The following is a 13,477-nucleotide window of genomic DNA, read 5'->3' as shown; positions in this document are numbered from 1 at the left end:
TATGCAATGAAAAATTAAATTTATTGTTTATAAATATATATATAATGTATAGGTACAAATCAAAAAAAATATCTTAATGAGATGGATGTGGTTGGTGTTTTGCTAGAAGTTCGTTGATATTAGGTTCGATTTTCGTAAGCAGCATTCTTAAGTCCCCACGATTAGTTATTTGTAACCGTTGTCTTTTTTTAGTGAGTAGATTGGTTACTGCACTAAATCCACGTTCAACCAAGTAAGATGATGGAAATGCGATCAGAAATTTTTGTACAACAGCCCACAATCCAGGATAAAGTATAGGTATCTGCTTTTGTAGCCAGAATACTTGGTAACCTTCCTTGAACTTTAATTTTAATTCCTCATTTGTAGTTACTTCTATCAATTCTTCTTCTAATTTTGCAGAATCTATGGTTTCTGTATTTGAAAATGGATCTAAAACCCATTTGGGTATGTTCATTTTAAGAATATCCTCAAATCGTTTGTTGAAATCGGAATGTAGTGCTTCCAGGTGTTGACAATATGTCATTAAATCTTCATCATTTTTTTGTGCCATTGATAGATTTGGAAACTGTATAAATTCTTTTCGTTCTAAATTTCTTTTGTACATAAGAAGTTTTATTAAAAATGCAGAAATAATATTTTTTGTTTTGATTAAATTCAAATCATCACCTTGCAACTGCAAATTTGTTTCATTAAATTTTTTAAACAGGTCAGTCAAATAAGCAATGTCACTTTTATAATTAATTAAGTTGCCTCGTAAAATATCATCTTTAGTTTTTAAAAATTCAAGTACCGAGTCAAACAACTTATAGAATCTGTCTAAACAGGCACCTTTCGACAACCAACGAACTTCTGTGTGAAATAATAATTGATTGAATTCTTCATCATTTTCAGTACAAAGTTGTCCAAACAATCTATCATTCAATGAATTATTTTTGATTTTATTGATAGCTGAAATTACATAATGTAATGACTTATGTAAGCGTTCATTCAAATTTTTGGCAACTAAATGTTGTCGATGAATGACACAATGTACAGCGAGTACATTTGGTACAGTTTTTTTCAAATATGCAATAAAACCTCGATGGCACCCTACCATGGCTGGAGCACCATCGGTCGCAACTGATAAGATATTACACATAGGAATTTCTTTTTCTTTAAAAAACTCTTCCAATGTGTAATATATTGATTCTCCTTTTGTGTCAGTCATCAAGTTTTTAGCAAATAATAATTCTTGGCAAATCTTTTCTTCTTTTACGAATCGTACGTAAGCTAATAATAAGGCTTCGTTACCTGGTAAAGTTGATTCATCAAGCTGTATAGAAAATTTGGTGGCTTTTAAAAACTCGCATAATAATTCTTCGACAGATTGTGCCATTTCATCAATTCTCCTTTGCACTGTATTATTGCTCAGAGGAATTTTTTTAATAATGTCAAAAGCTGGTTTATGCAGCATTGTGTTTATTACCTCGCTTATAGCTGGTAAAATAAGTTCTTCGCCAATAGTATGTGGTTTACCAGACTTGGCTATCAGTAGAGAAATGTTGTACGAAGCTCGCAATCCGTCATCATCTTGTTTCGACGTTGTTGAAAACATATTGACCAATGTCGGCTCTTTCAAAAATTTCTTTTCAAGTGTTTGAAAATAAAATAAATCCATATTTTTTTTATTAGCATGAACTTTTATTAAATGTTCTTGCAGTCTCGATGGTTTCATAGCTTCATTTGAAAATACTTTTCGGCAAATGAGACACATTGGTAATGTTATATTTGTAGGCGATTGAATAAAACCATACTTCAAATATTCAATATTATACTGCCTACATTTTTTCTTCGATTCAGATGCCATGATGTGAAAAACGTTTAGAATTTAAATAAAATAATACACAAATTAACAAAAATTATTATAAAAACGACAACGAATAAGGTCGGCATTCGCGAGTGTACTAAATACAAAAATAATTCAGATAATTTAGATCACGTACCTACGTTGTTTCTGTTATCGCAATAACGACAGATTATCGACAAATGTCGACAGACGACGAACGATTAATCTAAAAATACAAAATACACAATTCAGATAATTTGGATCACGTACGGTGTTTCTGTTATTACGATAACGACAGATGAAACTATCACCGCCCCCTTTTTGTAATGAAATGCCCCCCAATTAAGCTTGTAACTTCCATTGCCCCCCTGGATAGGTCTAGCGCCCCCAAGGGGGCGATATCGCCCACTTTGGGAAACACTGATCTAAATAGTCTATAAAATCTTTGATTACCTGTCAGAATTGATCAATGATTTTATTAACACAGGTGTAAAAATAAAGCAACATTTTATTTTGACAATTGTGGTCAATACCTACTTTATATTCAGGAGAAGCTTTTCTAAGACTATTGCTAGGAATTCGGGAATCCATAGCATTAGCTTGAATTAAACTATTTATTCGGCGGATAAGAATAACTGATGGTTCACATTCAATTAAATCATAATTGTTTTCTCGATAAATTTTCATTGCTATAGCAGTTTTTTCACCAAAAAACTGTACAATAAAGTTATTAAAATTATATCTTAAACGAAAAAAATTATTAATACATACACGGTATGCTCTGCCAACATTCATTTTTTGATAGGGTTTAGGATGTACGTCATCATTACTTAAACCAGGACATATTTTTAAATTAAAACCAAAAGGATTTTCAGAAGTAATTATAGCATCCCAATGTTTTAGCTTTACTATTCCATCTGGTGTCTGTTAATCAGTAGAACAAGTAAAGTTAAATGAAACTATATGATTATGTTTTAGTATTAACATAATGTATCTATAAAGTTTGCAGACCAGAATTTTGCAATGTGTAATGATTTGTTTAATTTATATTTTAATTAATTAATTTTTGACAAATAAGAACTTATTTATGTTAAATATAATTATAGTATACCTATGTATAATTTAAAAAATACTTGGTAATTAAAAATAAAGAATAATGTAGAAGTAAGAAGTATATATAAAGTATAAACTATAAACTATACTTAGACATATTTAGATGTATGGTAATATATTAATGTGGTAGGTAAATAAGATAGATATGATAGGGGTGTTAGTTATTAAACAAGTTAGGTATTAAAAATTAAACCATTAAAAAAAATTAGAAACTAAGTTAAAAAAATCATTGTACTTTGATCTAATATTAAAAAACATTTAATTTCATTACCCAAAATTCACTTTGTTTCACTATGCAATTTCTAAAATTTTTTATGAGGTGGGGAAAATCTGATAAAAACTGCCAATGCCTGAACCCATTTTCCTCGGAATGGTTGGTACATTAAGACCAAGGTATGATCACCTTTACTATTTTTCTGATGTTCGGGAGTATAATTGCCCAAGTTTACCAAACCATTAACCTTTAGAGTGTTTTTATTAAATGAAACTGATTCACTTAATTTCATTTCATCTAATAACAGAATTCCTAAAATAATATTCATAAAATATAATGACAGATAATTTATACTTAAATTTGATTGCTAAAATAAAATTGTAATAAGTATAATATTTATTATGTAGGTAAATTATTGTATAGGTAAGTACTAGGTCTAGGTGGTAATCAATTAATGTTGCATAATAATATAATATATTATATTATTATATTTATATTATATAGGTAGGCATGCTTGATGGTGTATCAGCTATCTACAACATTATTCATTTGTATCACAATACAATCTAGATAAAATTATAAAAATGTTATAATACTAATATACTATTATAGTATAATAAAAGGTATATTTAATTTTTAAATAAACATAGTTCACCTTGGGCGCTTTAAACAAAGTTTTGTTACGAATTCCCAATATCTTGTTAGAAGACCTGGTAGAGGGGTATCCCTCTTTGCATGATGGCACAAAACAATTTCGTGACATGACTATAAACGAGATAAATCAATAAAATATATTTTGTCATGTATTAATTACTATTTAGTATTTACTTATAAAATTTTACTAATTTTAAAAACAACTGTTAATTATATTAGTAGAGAAAATCACGATATTCCTTATAGCACTTGTATAAAATTAGTATGACTACTGCTCTGTAACGCGCTCTGGTGGAAGCTACAAATTCGGGACCATGTTTTTTCGGTACGGTCGGCTATGACCGGTGTCCTTACTCTAATGTTCATGCATCAAACACAGTGTTGCCGAATTCAAAATGTCATATTACCATTTCATGATAACAAAATTACCACAATTACCACATTACCTCATCAATTTTACCACCACAAATACCACATAAGAAATATAACGCGCTCGCTTCGCTCGCGAGTGTACTAAATTTTTAACAATTCATATTATTTAAACAAAAACACATAATATTATAATTTAGGACTTAGGCAGTCCTATTATATTATGTATTAGGCTTCTATTACGGACATATACAATAATATGCATATTAAATTAATGTACTAAACGTCTAAACACCAAATTATTATACACGATTATCGTATACAACCGAGTCTAGGTAGTGTATAAGTATATTATACAGTTTTTACATGTTTTTTGAGTTATCTGTTATCTGTTGTTTAATTGATATTCCAATATGTATTTAAAATTACCACATATAATTTTTTTTATAATATACATAACATTTAATATATGAAATAATAATAATATCACAACTTTCTTTATAATAACAATTTTAAAATACTTGACTGATTCTGTTAGAAAAAAAATAGCATCATTATTGCTCTCTGATATTAGAAGAGTCCCAAGTCTTGCTTTTAACCATTGCAGCTGAAGGCTTAAAATCAACACAATCCACAACAGAATGTTTTGTCCTGAGAATCCCCACCAATGAATCAGTTTTAAGTTTATTGCGATGCATAGTTTTGATGTTTTTAAGATCACTGAATAAACGTTCGACAGATGCATTGGAAAATGGCAAAGCTAATAAAAGTCTCATCACGAAAAGAATGTTTGGAAAATATATCTCACTTAAAGAATTTTTCAAACAAAATACTTTCCTCCAGTATTCCATAATATCATTTGAATTTGATGGTTCTGTAGGTTCTACTTCCATGAGTGCTAGTTCTCTCCATTCCTTGTCCAATTCTTGTGCATTGTCAATGAAATTATTTAGTACTGGGAATCTTTTTAATATGTTAGCCAATGATTTAGTATTGAATAGTTTTACTAAAGCTGGATTAGTTATGGTTATACATTCAAACACCGGGTCATCAAATACAAATCTTTTTTTTATGTCCACTACAAGTTCTATATAGAATTCTTGACATGATTTAAAAAACTTAAATATTTCATTTGAGTTAACAACATTTTTGTTTTTTAAATTTGTTATCGAATCAGTGGCACTTATACCTATATAGATTTCATTTAATGGAAGATAATATTGTGAAAAATTAGGAGAAACATTCATGATTGAGCCAAGGTTTCTAATATATTCAATTGTCATAAAATTCATACAAATAGTTTTCAACAATTTTTCAATCTCAGGTTTTAGTAAATGTAGTAGAGGCCCTTCACCTTGAAACAAAGTGTTGAAATTTGTCAGGAGACCAAGTGAATATGACATGAACTCGAGGTAGATTATACTAAAAGAGTTTTCCACGGTACTATAAATCAATTCAGATGTTTTGGAGGGATCTTCAAAATTCACCAGTCTAAAATATTCATTGAGAGCAGTAAATTGTTCTAATACTCTATCGACGCACGATTTTAGAGACAGCCAGCGAGTTGTACATGGTGATAATATTTTATGTATTTCCACTTGAAAAAATTCCTGAAAGGCTTTGTATTTGGTTTGACGTGAATGACTCCTACTAAAATGAGATCCCACGTTGCGCAATAAATCTTCAATTGAACGTGGTAGTTTTAGACAAGCCTTGGATGCAGAAAGATGGATCATGTGACAAGAACACTTAATACAAGCAATACCTGGAACAGCAGTTTTCAAGTTTGTAAAAACAGAGTGAAATTGTCCGGCCATAGCATTTGTTGTGTCTGAAGAAAATCCAACCATCATATTTTTCTCTAAACCTTTATCTGAAGCACATTTCAGAAGAGTGTCCGTCAGATCATTGGCTGTTCCTAAATAAAATAATAACTTATTAGATAATGTAATATTTAAGTTATAAATTAAAAGGATATAATTTACCTGAAAATGTTTCAACCATATCCAAAAACTGAGTTTTTACAGTCATTGTTTTTGTATCAAAATATATTATGACAACTGCACACTGTTTGATTTCAGAAATATCTGTAGTTTCATCCATTATTAGTGAGTAAAAAGTACCAGGTTGCTTAAGTGTATCACACAGTTCACTTAAAAAGTTGTTTCCTAATACATTTTTCATAACTGCCGTTGCTTTAGTTCTCTTCAAAGTCAAATTTTTGGCAATTTTAGAGTCAGGAAATATTGTACTCAGTAGAGGGGTAAGTGTGTCAGACAAAGAAAAGGGCAAATTATTTGTAGCAAAAAGGGCAGTAAGTTTCAATTCTGCTATTCTAGTTTTTTCGGTCAATGATGACATTTTAAAAACTTCATTGACAGAATTTTGTTGGACCACTTGATTTGAATTTACAATATGTTTAGCAGATTTTCCATGTCTCTTAATTTCAGTAAGGTGAGGACTCAAAATAGAACTGCAGACCTTACAGTAAGCTACTTCTTTTTGTTTTGTGTTCATTTTTGTAGTAAGCCAATTTTTGTTTTCTGGCATAGTTAGCCATTTTTGATTAAACTTTCTAACAACAGTTGGTTTTTTTTTTTTGCCTGTTGATGATTGAGAAGCTTCTTGTTCTTGTTCAATGACTAAACTTGGATCTGCAGTAAACAAACTCAACACAGGTTCTGGATCATCAATGTTTTCTGTTACTATTTCTTTTACAACCAATTGAGTAGGTTGAGTGTTAGGCACAATTTTTTTAAGCCATTTATCCATGGTTATTAAATTATTTTAGTAAATATTTATAAACAAAAAAGGTAACAGCTATAATTTACTTGATTACTAATAACTAATGAGAAGGTATAATGACTAATTGGCATTAATCATTAACTAATAATAAAGTAAAAACTATTAACAGTATTAACGTTTGTATTGTTATTTGTTTGTAATTTTGTATTTGTATGAGTAATGAGTATTGAATTTCGTATTATCGTGTTATCAGTTATCAGTTATAATTACTGTAAATTAATTACCACGGTTGCATAATATAAACAAGTTAGCTATTATTTTTATAATTTATTGGTATCATAGGAATAATATAATTATCTAGCCGGTATAATCACGATTTAAGATAATCGTAATTATTATCATGGGTATAATCTATGATTAAAAAAAAAAAAACTTATTACAGTATAATATTTCAATTTAATTTTCTATATATAGTATGTAATACCACATTTTTTTGTATTTTCATAAATGCCCCAAAAATACCACATTTTATACTATACCACACCATGTACCACAAGTGGATTAAATTACCACCGTATGGGGTAATTACCACATCATCGGCAACACTGATCAAACATTGATATTATCAAATTAACAAAACATAACAACTGATAACAATATTTTGGGAAACCTGGGACATTGTAAAATTTTAAAATGCATGCATAGAGTAATATAGAGAGGCCGTTCCATAGAAAAGAGATTAAATAGAAAGGCGACTCCCGTGAAACGTTTTGATACTAAGTTCGATACTAGCGCTCCCGACGGTTGTCTTAATCAGCGGTTCCCAATTTTTTTTTGCCACGGAACCCTAATCGATTATACATTTTTTTGCGGAACCCTAGTTTGATAACATAAAATTATCACCTAGTAGTTTTATATTTTTATGTTTGATATGAAAAGAAAGAACAAATATAAATGAAAAACAATTATTTTATGTATTAAAAAACATTTACTGTACAAAGAAATACAATGTAACTAAGTGCCTGTTTTTATCAATTTAATATTTTAATGAGAAGAATGAAATTTTTTCACATATTTTCTTAAAATATCACTAAAATTAGGCTTTATATCTGATAATTGAATGCGAAGATCTGGAGCTGCATCAAGTCTATTTCTGTACTTGTTTTTGGTGTAAGCGTAAGCTGAAAAACCAGTCTCGCATCGGTAAGTCGTCACAAACGGAAGCAGAATTGTAATAGCTTTCTCAACAATTGTAGGATATTCATCTTGAAGTCCAATCCAAAAATTATTTAGATCAAAATTTTCAGCTCCAAATTTTTGTTTAAGAGAAGATGAACATTTAATATAAATTAAATTCTCATACTCTGACACAGTAAGCATTGATGGTTTGGTATGATCTGCGAATGGATTCTGCAACCAGTTCATGTCCTGTAACTTCTCCGGAAAATACTCTTTCAAGGATTTTTTTAGGCTTATTAAATGCTCATGTATATTTTTTTCCACATCTGAAGTTACTTGCAACTCATTTTCTTTCAGAAAGTCATTTAAAATAATAAAACATTCGTAATTATGTTGATCAACACATTCAATCCAGAAGTCAATTTTGTTTTCAAGTGAAGAAATTTTGTCATTTACTGTAAATATATTCGTGGTTTTTCCCTGTAGGGCTTTGCAGATTACGTTAAGTTTATCGAATATATCGGCCAAGTAAGCCAATTTTATTAACCATACCTCATCATGCAATAAATCAACAAACGCGTCAGTAGATGCAGAACCGGGTTGTTTGGTGAAAAATATCTTAAGCTCGTTGCGCAATTCAAATAGCCTCAATAAAACTCTTCCTCTTGAGAGCCATCTCACTTGTGTGTGAAGAAAAAGTGATTGATGCTGACTTCCTATATCTTCGCACACTTTTTTAAAAAGCCTTGACTGGAGTGGACGTGATTTGACGTAATTCACAATTTGTACAGCTTGATCGAGAACTGTCTTAAGCTCGTATGATATTTTCATCGCGACAAGAGCATGACGATGTAAAACGCAGTGACTGCTACTACATTTAGGTGCAACACTCTTGATTCTTGTTACAGTGCCTTTTATTTTGCCGATCATAGCTGCTGCTCCGTCACTGCACACGCCAATGCATTTGTTCCACTCAATATGGTGCTTACTCATGTGACTATCAATAACTTTAAAAATTTCTTCTCCAGTTGTGTTAGTTTCTAAAGGTGCGCAGAGAAACAAATCCTCTTCAATAGATCCTTTGAAGGGGTATCTCACAAAAACAAGCAATATTGATAGCCCGGCGACATCTGTACTTTCGTCTAATTGTATTGCAAACATCTTGCTGTTCTTCAATCTACAAATTAATTCATCTTAAATGTGGTCTGAAATCTTATGAATTCGATCAGATATGACGTTATTAGAACACTGAACTGCTGTAATTTTCTTCGCTGCATCTTCACCGAGTACGCAGCTGACGATTTCTGTCATACATGGTTTTATTAAATCCTCTGCAATTGTGTGTGGCTTACCAGCACGAGCGATTCTGTAACTTAGCATGAATGATGCTTCTGTTGCGTTTTCATTATCTGTTTTTGCATATTTGTGTAAAGCAGCCACGCCAGTTTTTTGTACTTCTTTGTGTCTTTCAAAAAAGCTTAAGCTTTTATCTTTCAGTTGCGGGTGGTTGGTGTCAAGGTGTCGTCTTAGCTTTGCCGGTACCAATGAACTATTACACATTATTTTGTTGCAAATAACGCATTGTCCATCCGGATTCTCAGCCATTCCGACAGGAATAAACCCAAAGGACAAATACGATTCGTCATATTTTCTTTTTTTAGAAGTAGTTCTCTCCTGAGGTAAAACAATTTCACTAACAAGTTTATTTTGTCGTTCCTGTCCAGTATTTACCAAATCCTGAAATTAATTGACAATACTTGTTGTTATATTTATAATTATTTAAATTTAAATAAAGAACAAAATAAATTTAAAAAATTGGCCATAGGTGCCCCTGCGCCCTCAGGCATTTCAATTTTATAAAGAAAATATATTATAATTTTGTACAAAATCAACAAATATAGTAACAAATATAGTAATAAAAATGTAATAAACCAATAATAGGTTTATAAATAAGGCTTTTATAATAGGTATATAATATTCTTATTTCTTACTGACAAACTAGAAACATCTATTTCCGAAATATTTTTATTATTTTCTGCTGGTGAACATGCTAAAACATTTTTTCCACTTGCGAGGCGCCCCGTTTTGAGCCAACTATCCATTATTATAAACTGAAATAAAATAATAACATGTTAATAAATCGCTCTTATTTAATTATGCACAGTGTTCATACAAATCTCTATGAATAAACAAATACATCATTACCTGTGAAATCAAAAATACCAGATATAAACAATCGCGATATGAACAAAACTCACTGCAATCCACTTCTTTTTTCACTAGTATAATTACGTTAACTTCTGCAGTCTTATCGCGGTCTTTACTCGAATGGAGCTGGCAGCGGCTACGTGCGCTTCCCCACTCCCGCGATGTTTTATCAGTTCGGTAAATCCGTGCGTATTTTTATCGTGGGCCACCGCACGTGCGATTAGAAATACTAGTAGAAGCATGAAATCAAACACATAACGAATGTGTGAACAACGGCGGCGTGGTCTTTTTTATGAAAGTTTTGTTTAATTTTTGGACGGTACGCGGAACCCTTGAGGCCCTTCCACGGAACCCCGGGGTTCCGCGGACCACCTTTCGGGAATCCCTGGTCTTAATTACTAAACAATCGATTGTCAACCATCGATATTACTGATAGAATATCGATATTTATACTATTGTATCGATATAATTGCTATCGAAATTATTTTAAAAATTAAGAATAAAATTTTCAAATATTCTAAATAAAATAAAATAATATACTCAATTCATTATGTCAATAAATATTTATTAAGTCATAAAACATAAAATGTATACAATTATTTACATAGTACAAACATAATTTTTGTCATAAAATATTAGAATATATACAATTATTTACAAAGTACAAACATAATTTTTGTCAGGGTTATAGATTTATACATAATAATATCTACGTAAATATTTAATTAAAAACATCAAAATATTAGTTCAAAATACAACTAATTATTTACTATTTTTTTACATTGTGTCATTGTTATCATAAAATACAATTAATTTAATACAGAGGTATTTGCTAAAGGTAAATTAATGCAATAATTTTGTCTATACATAATTAACATTTTGCCGTAACAAAACCCTTTTTTTTTTTTGAATATTTATCATGATAAGAAATAGCAGCAAGTTTTATAGGATCAGAAGTGCAGTTGTTTTTTTCTCCTTTACTCAAAATACGATTTATATGGTTTACATAGGAATAAATTAATAGTTTACAAGCTGTTTTGAGAAAAATTTTAAATAAATCATGTTCACTGCAAACTAAATTTTGGATAGGCACATTCTGAGAAACAAATGAATACAATTCACCAAATGCATTATTTTTATATACATACTTATGGAAATTAGAATTAAACAGATTTATTATCAAACTGTACACATCTATTGTTTCTTTATCCGGGTAAAATAAGTGACATTGTGAATATTGGCGTTCTTGAATTAAAAAATGTTCATCCAAAGGATAAGTAGCACAAAGTTTTGAAATGCAGGTAGAACAATTTTTAGTCAATTGCTTTACTTTTTTAATAATCCACCCACTAACATAAGCTCTACTGCCAGAGGTTATAATATAATCGTTATTGGGTGGCATTGACACTAAAGTAGTTTGTAATTGGTCATTACAATCAGCTTCTTCAACAACAGATTCAATTGGTATTTCATTGAATAAAAATTCTTTTAAATTATCTAAGACTCCATCGCAGTCGTCGTCTTCACAGTTTGCACCAACGGAATGATTAGATGTAAAATTATTAATAACAAGAGCTTTAAAAGAAGAAATGAAGTTCGCAGGGGTTGGGTTAATATTTCGTATTCCATGACTTCTTATTGAACCAAAAAAGTTTTCAATAGGGTCCTGGTTGAAATTTCTAAGTAAAACATACTTGAAACCATCTTTCAATAGTCTTTTACAAATTAACTGCATTCCTTTAATAGTTCTTGTGCAATTTGAAACTGATGGAATTGATTTATTTGTTTCATACTTCATGGTACTTAGGACATCAAGACATTTTGGCCAAAACTTCCAATGAGGTGAATTTAATGTTACTGCACTACTAAGCTCTTTACCTGGGCTAGGCTTGATCACATTTCCGTTGGCACTGTCAAAAAGGTTGTCAATAAATAGGCATAATTGGCCAGTATCTTCTGCCCCAGAGTCAATGCCTTTGTATTCTATAACAATTAATAAAAACTATAAGTACTGTATAAAATGAAAAATAACATTAATTGTTCAAGCAATAACATAAGTTGAAAATAATATTGTTTCATGTTTTTAAATGGTTTGTTACAAATATATATATAGCTTACCAGTGAAGTTAGAGTTGTTTGTCATTATGGCCATTCTCTTCATGATTGCTCCAACACGCTGACTGAAGACTTGGGCTGCAATTGATACCTTCATTTTTTTAATTTTTTCTGGATAAACATGAGAGTCAGAAAGCTTAGGTACAAGACGGTCTCCCTCTGTACTTTGGTCTTTATCAAATTCATAAAATTGAATAATATGTTTCCACGATGCTTTTCTCTGTTTATTTTCATATGTGAAATTTAAGTCTTTAGTTATAAGATTATTCCGCAGACCTTTTAGCAAATGTGGGACATCAAAAAGTGGAATTATTTCTTGACCACCAATTTGGAAACCAAATGTATCATTTTTTTCCACTGCTTTAAGATTAGAAGTATCTTTAGTTTCTTTTATTAACCGATTGATAGCAGCAACATTGGATGGGGCTTGATCACAAACTGTAGAAATTACAGTAACAATTAAAAACAAAAGCAAGTTAAATTGAAAATCGTTAAAACGGAACAGTTTTGAAAAATTAGTAAAACCGTTATGGCGTTGCGTTATGTGGTTATGTCGATACTCGATGACGCGTCACTAGATGTAAACAAAATTACTGCCGAGTGCTGGAACGGCAAAAACAGAGTGACCCGTCACGCAAATATTTATAATTGTACGCGACATATATTACGTTGGTATGGCGCGTGTCTTAAAAGTGTATATCAGACCCACCGTATAGAGTTATACCCCCCTGGGCCGTTCTGTCTGAACATTGATGCGCAAGTAGTGTATAATGTACAGGTTAACCACTTACATAAAATAAAATGTGTGGCTGGTCGCGGCACGTTGGCTGCTACCACTCGCGCAATGGGACTGAGAGTAAGTAACACCCGCTACTAATAGTTCCCAGATGGGTGACCACAACTTTGTAGTGACCAAATACTATGTATGACAATAAGGGTCAAATAATGATAATTGTAAACGACATAGCACCCTGAAAATACTCGAATACACTATATAATATGTATATTAATTACAATCCTTTTTTTTTATTATTTTAAATAGCATATTTACAATC

The 13,477-nt window shown here is 30.7% G+C and overlaps 3 protein-coding genes and 1 pseudogene across 3 annotated transcripts; all 4 read right to left on the bottom strand.

Annotated features, from left to right (window-relative positions):
• On the bottom strand, positions 1–2,248 carry LOC149058074 (protein ZBED8-like). The gene has a single exon (XM_089221386.1). The coding sequence runs from the start codon at positions 1,844–1,846 to the stop codon at positions 74–76; it is 1,773 nt and encodes a 590-aa protein (XP_089077512.1). The 5' UTR covers positions 1,847–2,248; the 3' UTR covers positions 1–73.
• Positions 2,249–7,870: 5,622 nt separating this feature from the next.
• LOC149058073 (zinc finger BED domain-containing protein 5-like) lies at positions 7,871–8,455 on the bottom strand. The gene has a single exon (XM_089220969.1). It carries the CDS (start codon positions 8,343–8,345, stop codon positions 7,965–7,967), a length of 381 nt encoding a protein of 126 aa, XP_089077095.1. The 5' UTR covers positions 8,346–8,455; the 3' UTR covers positions 7,871–7,964.
• LOC149058072 (zinc finger BED domain-containing protein 5-like) lies at positions 8,432–9,260 on the bottom strand. The gene is made up of 2 exons (XM_089218300.1): positions 8,556–9,260; positions 8,432–8,449 (listed from the first exon to the last, which is right to left on the bottom strand). The coding sequence occupies exons 1-2, from the start codon at positions 9,258–9,260 to the stop codon at positions 8,432–8,434; spliced, it is 723 nt and encodes a 240-aa protein (XP_089074426.1).
• Positions 9,261–9,378: 118 nt separating this feature from the next.
• Positions 9,379–10,201, bottom strand: LOC149058071 (zinc finger BED domain-containing protein 5-like; annotated as a pseudogene).
• Between the last annotated feature and the right edge of the window lie 3,276 nt (positions 10,202–13,477).

This window comes from Diuraphis noxia, unplaced genomic scaffold (genome assembly GCF_037042655.1).
Source record: "Diuraphis noxia isolate RWA-SAM2 unplaced genomic scaffold, SU_Dnox_SAM2 contig0002, whole genome shotgun sequence".
NCBI classification, from domain to species: Eukaryota; Metazoa; Arthropoda; class Insecta; order Hemiptera; family Aphididae; genus Diuraphis; species Diuraphis noxia.
This window is presented reverse-complemented; position numbering and strand designations above follow the sequence as displayed.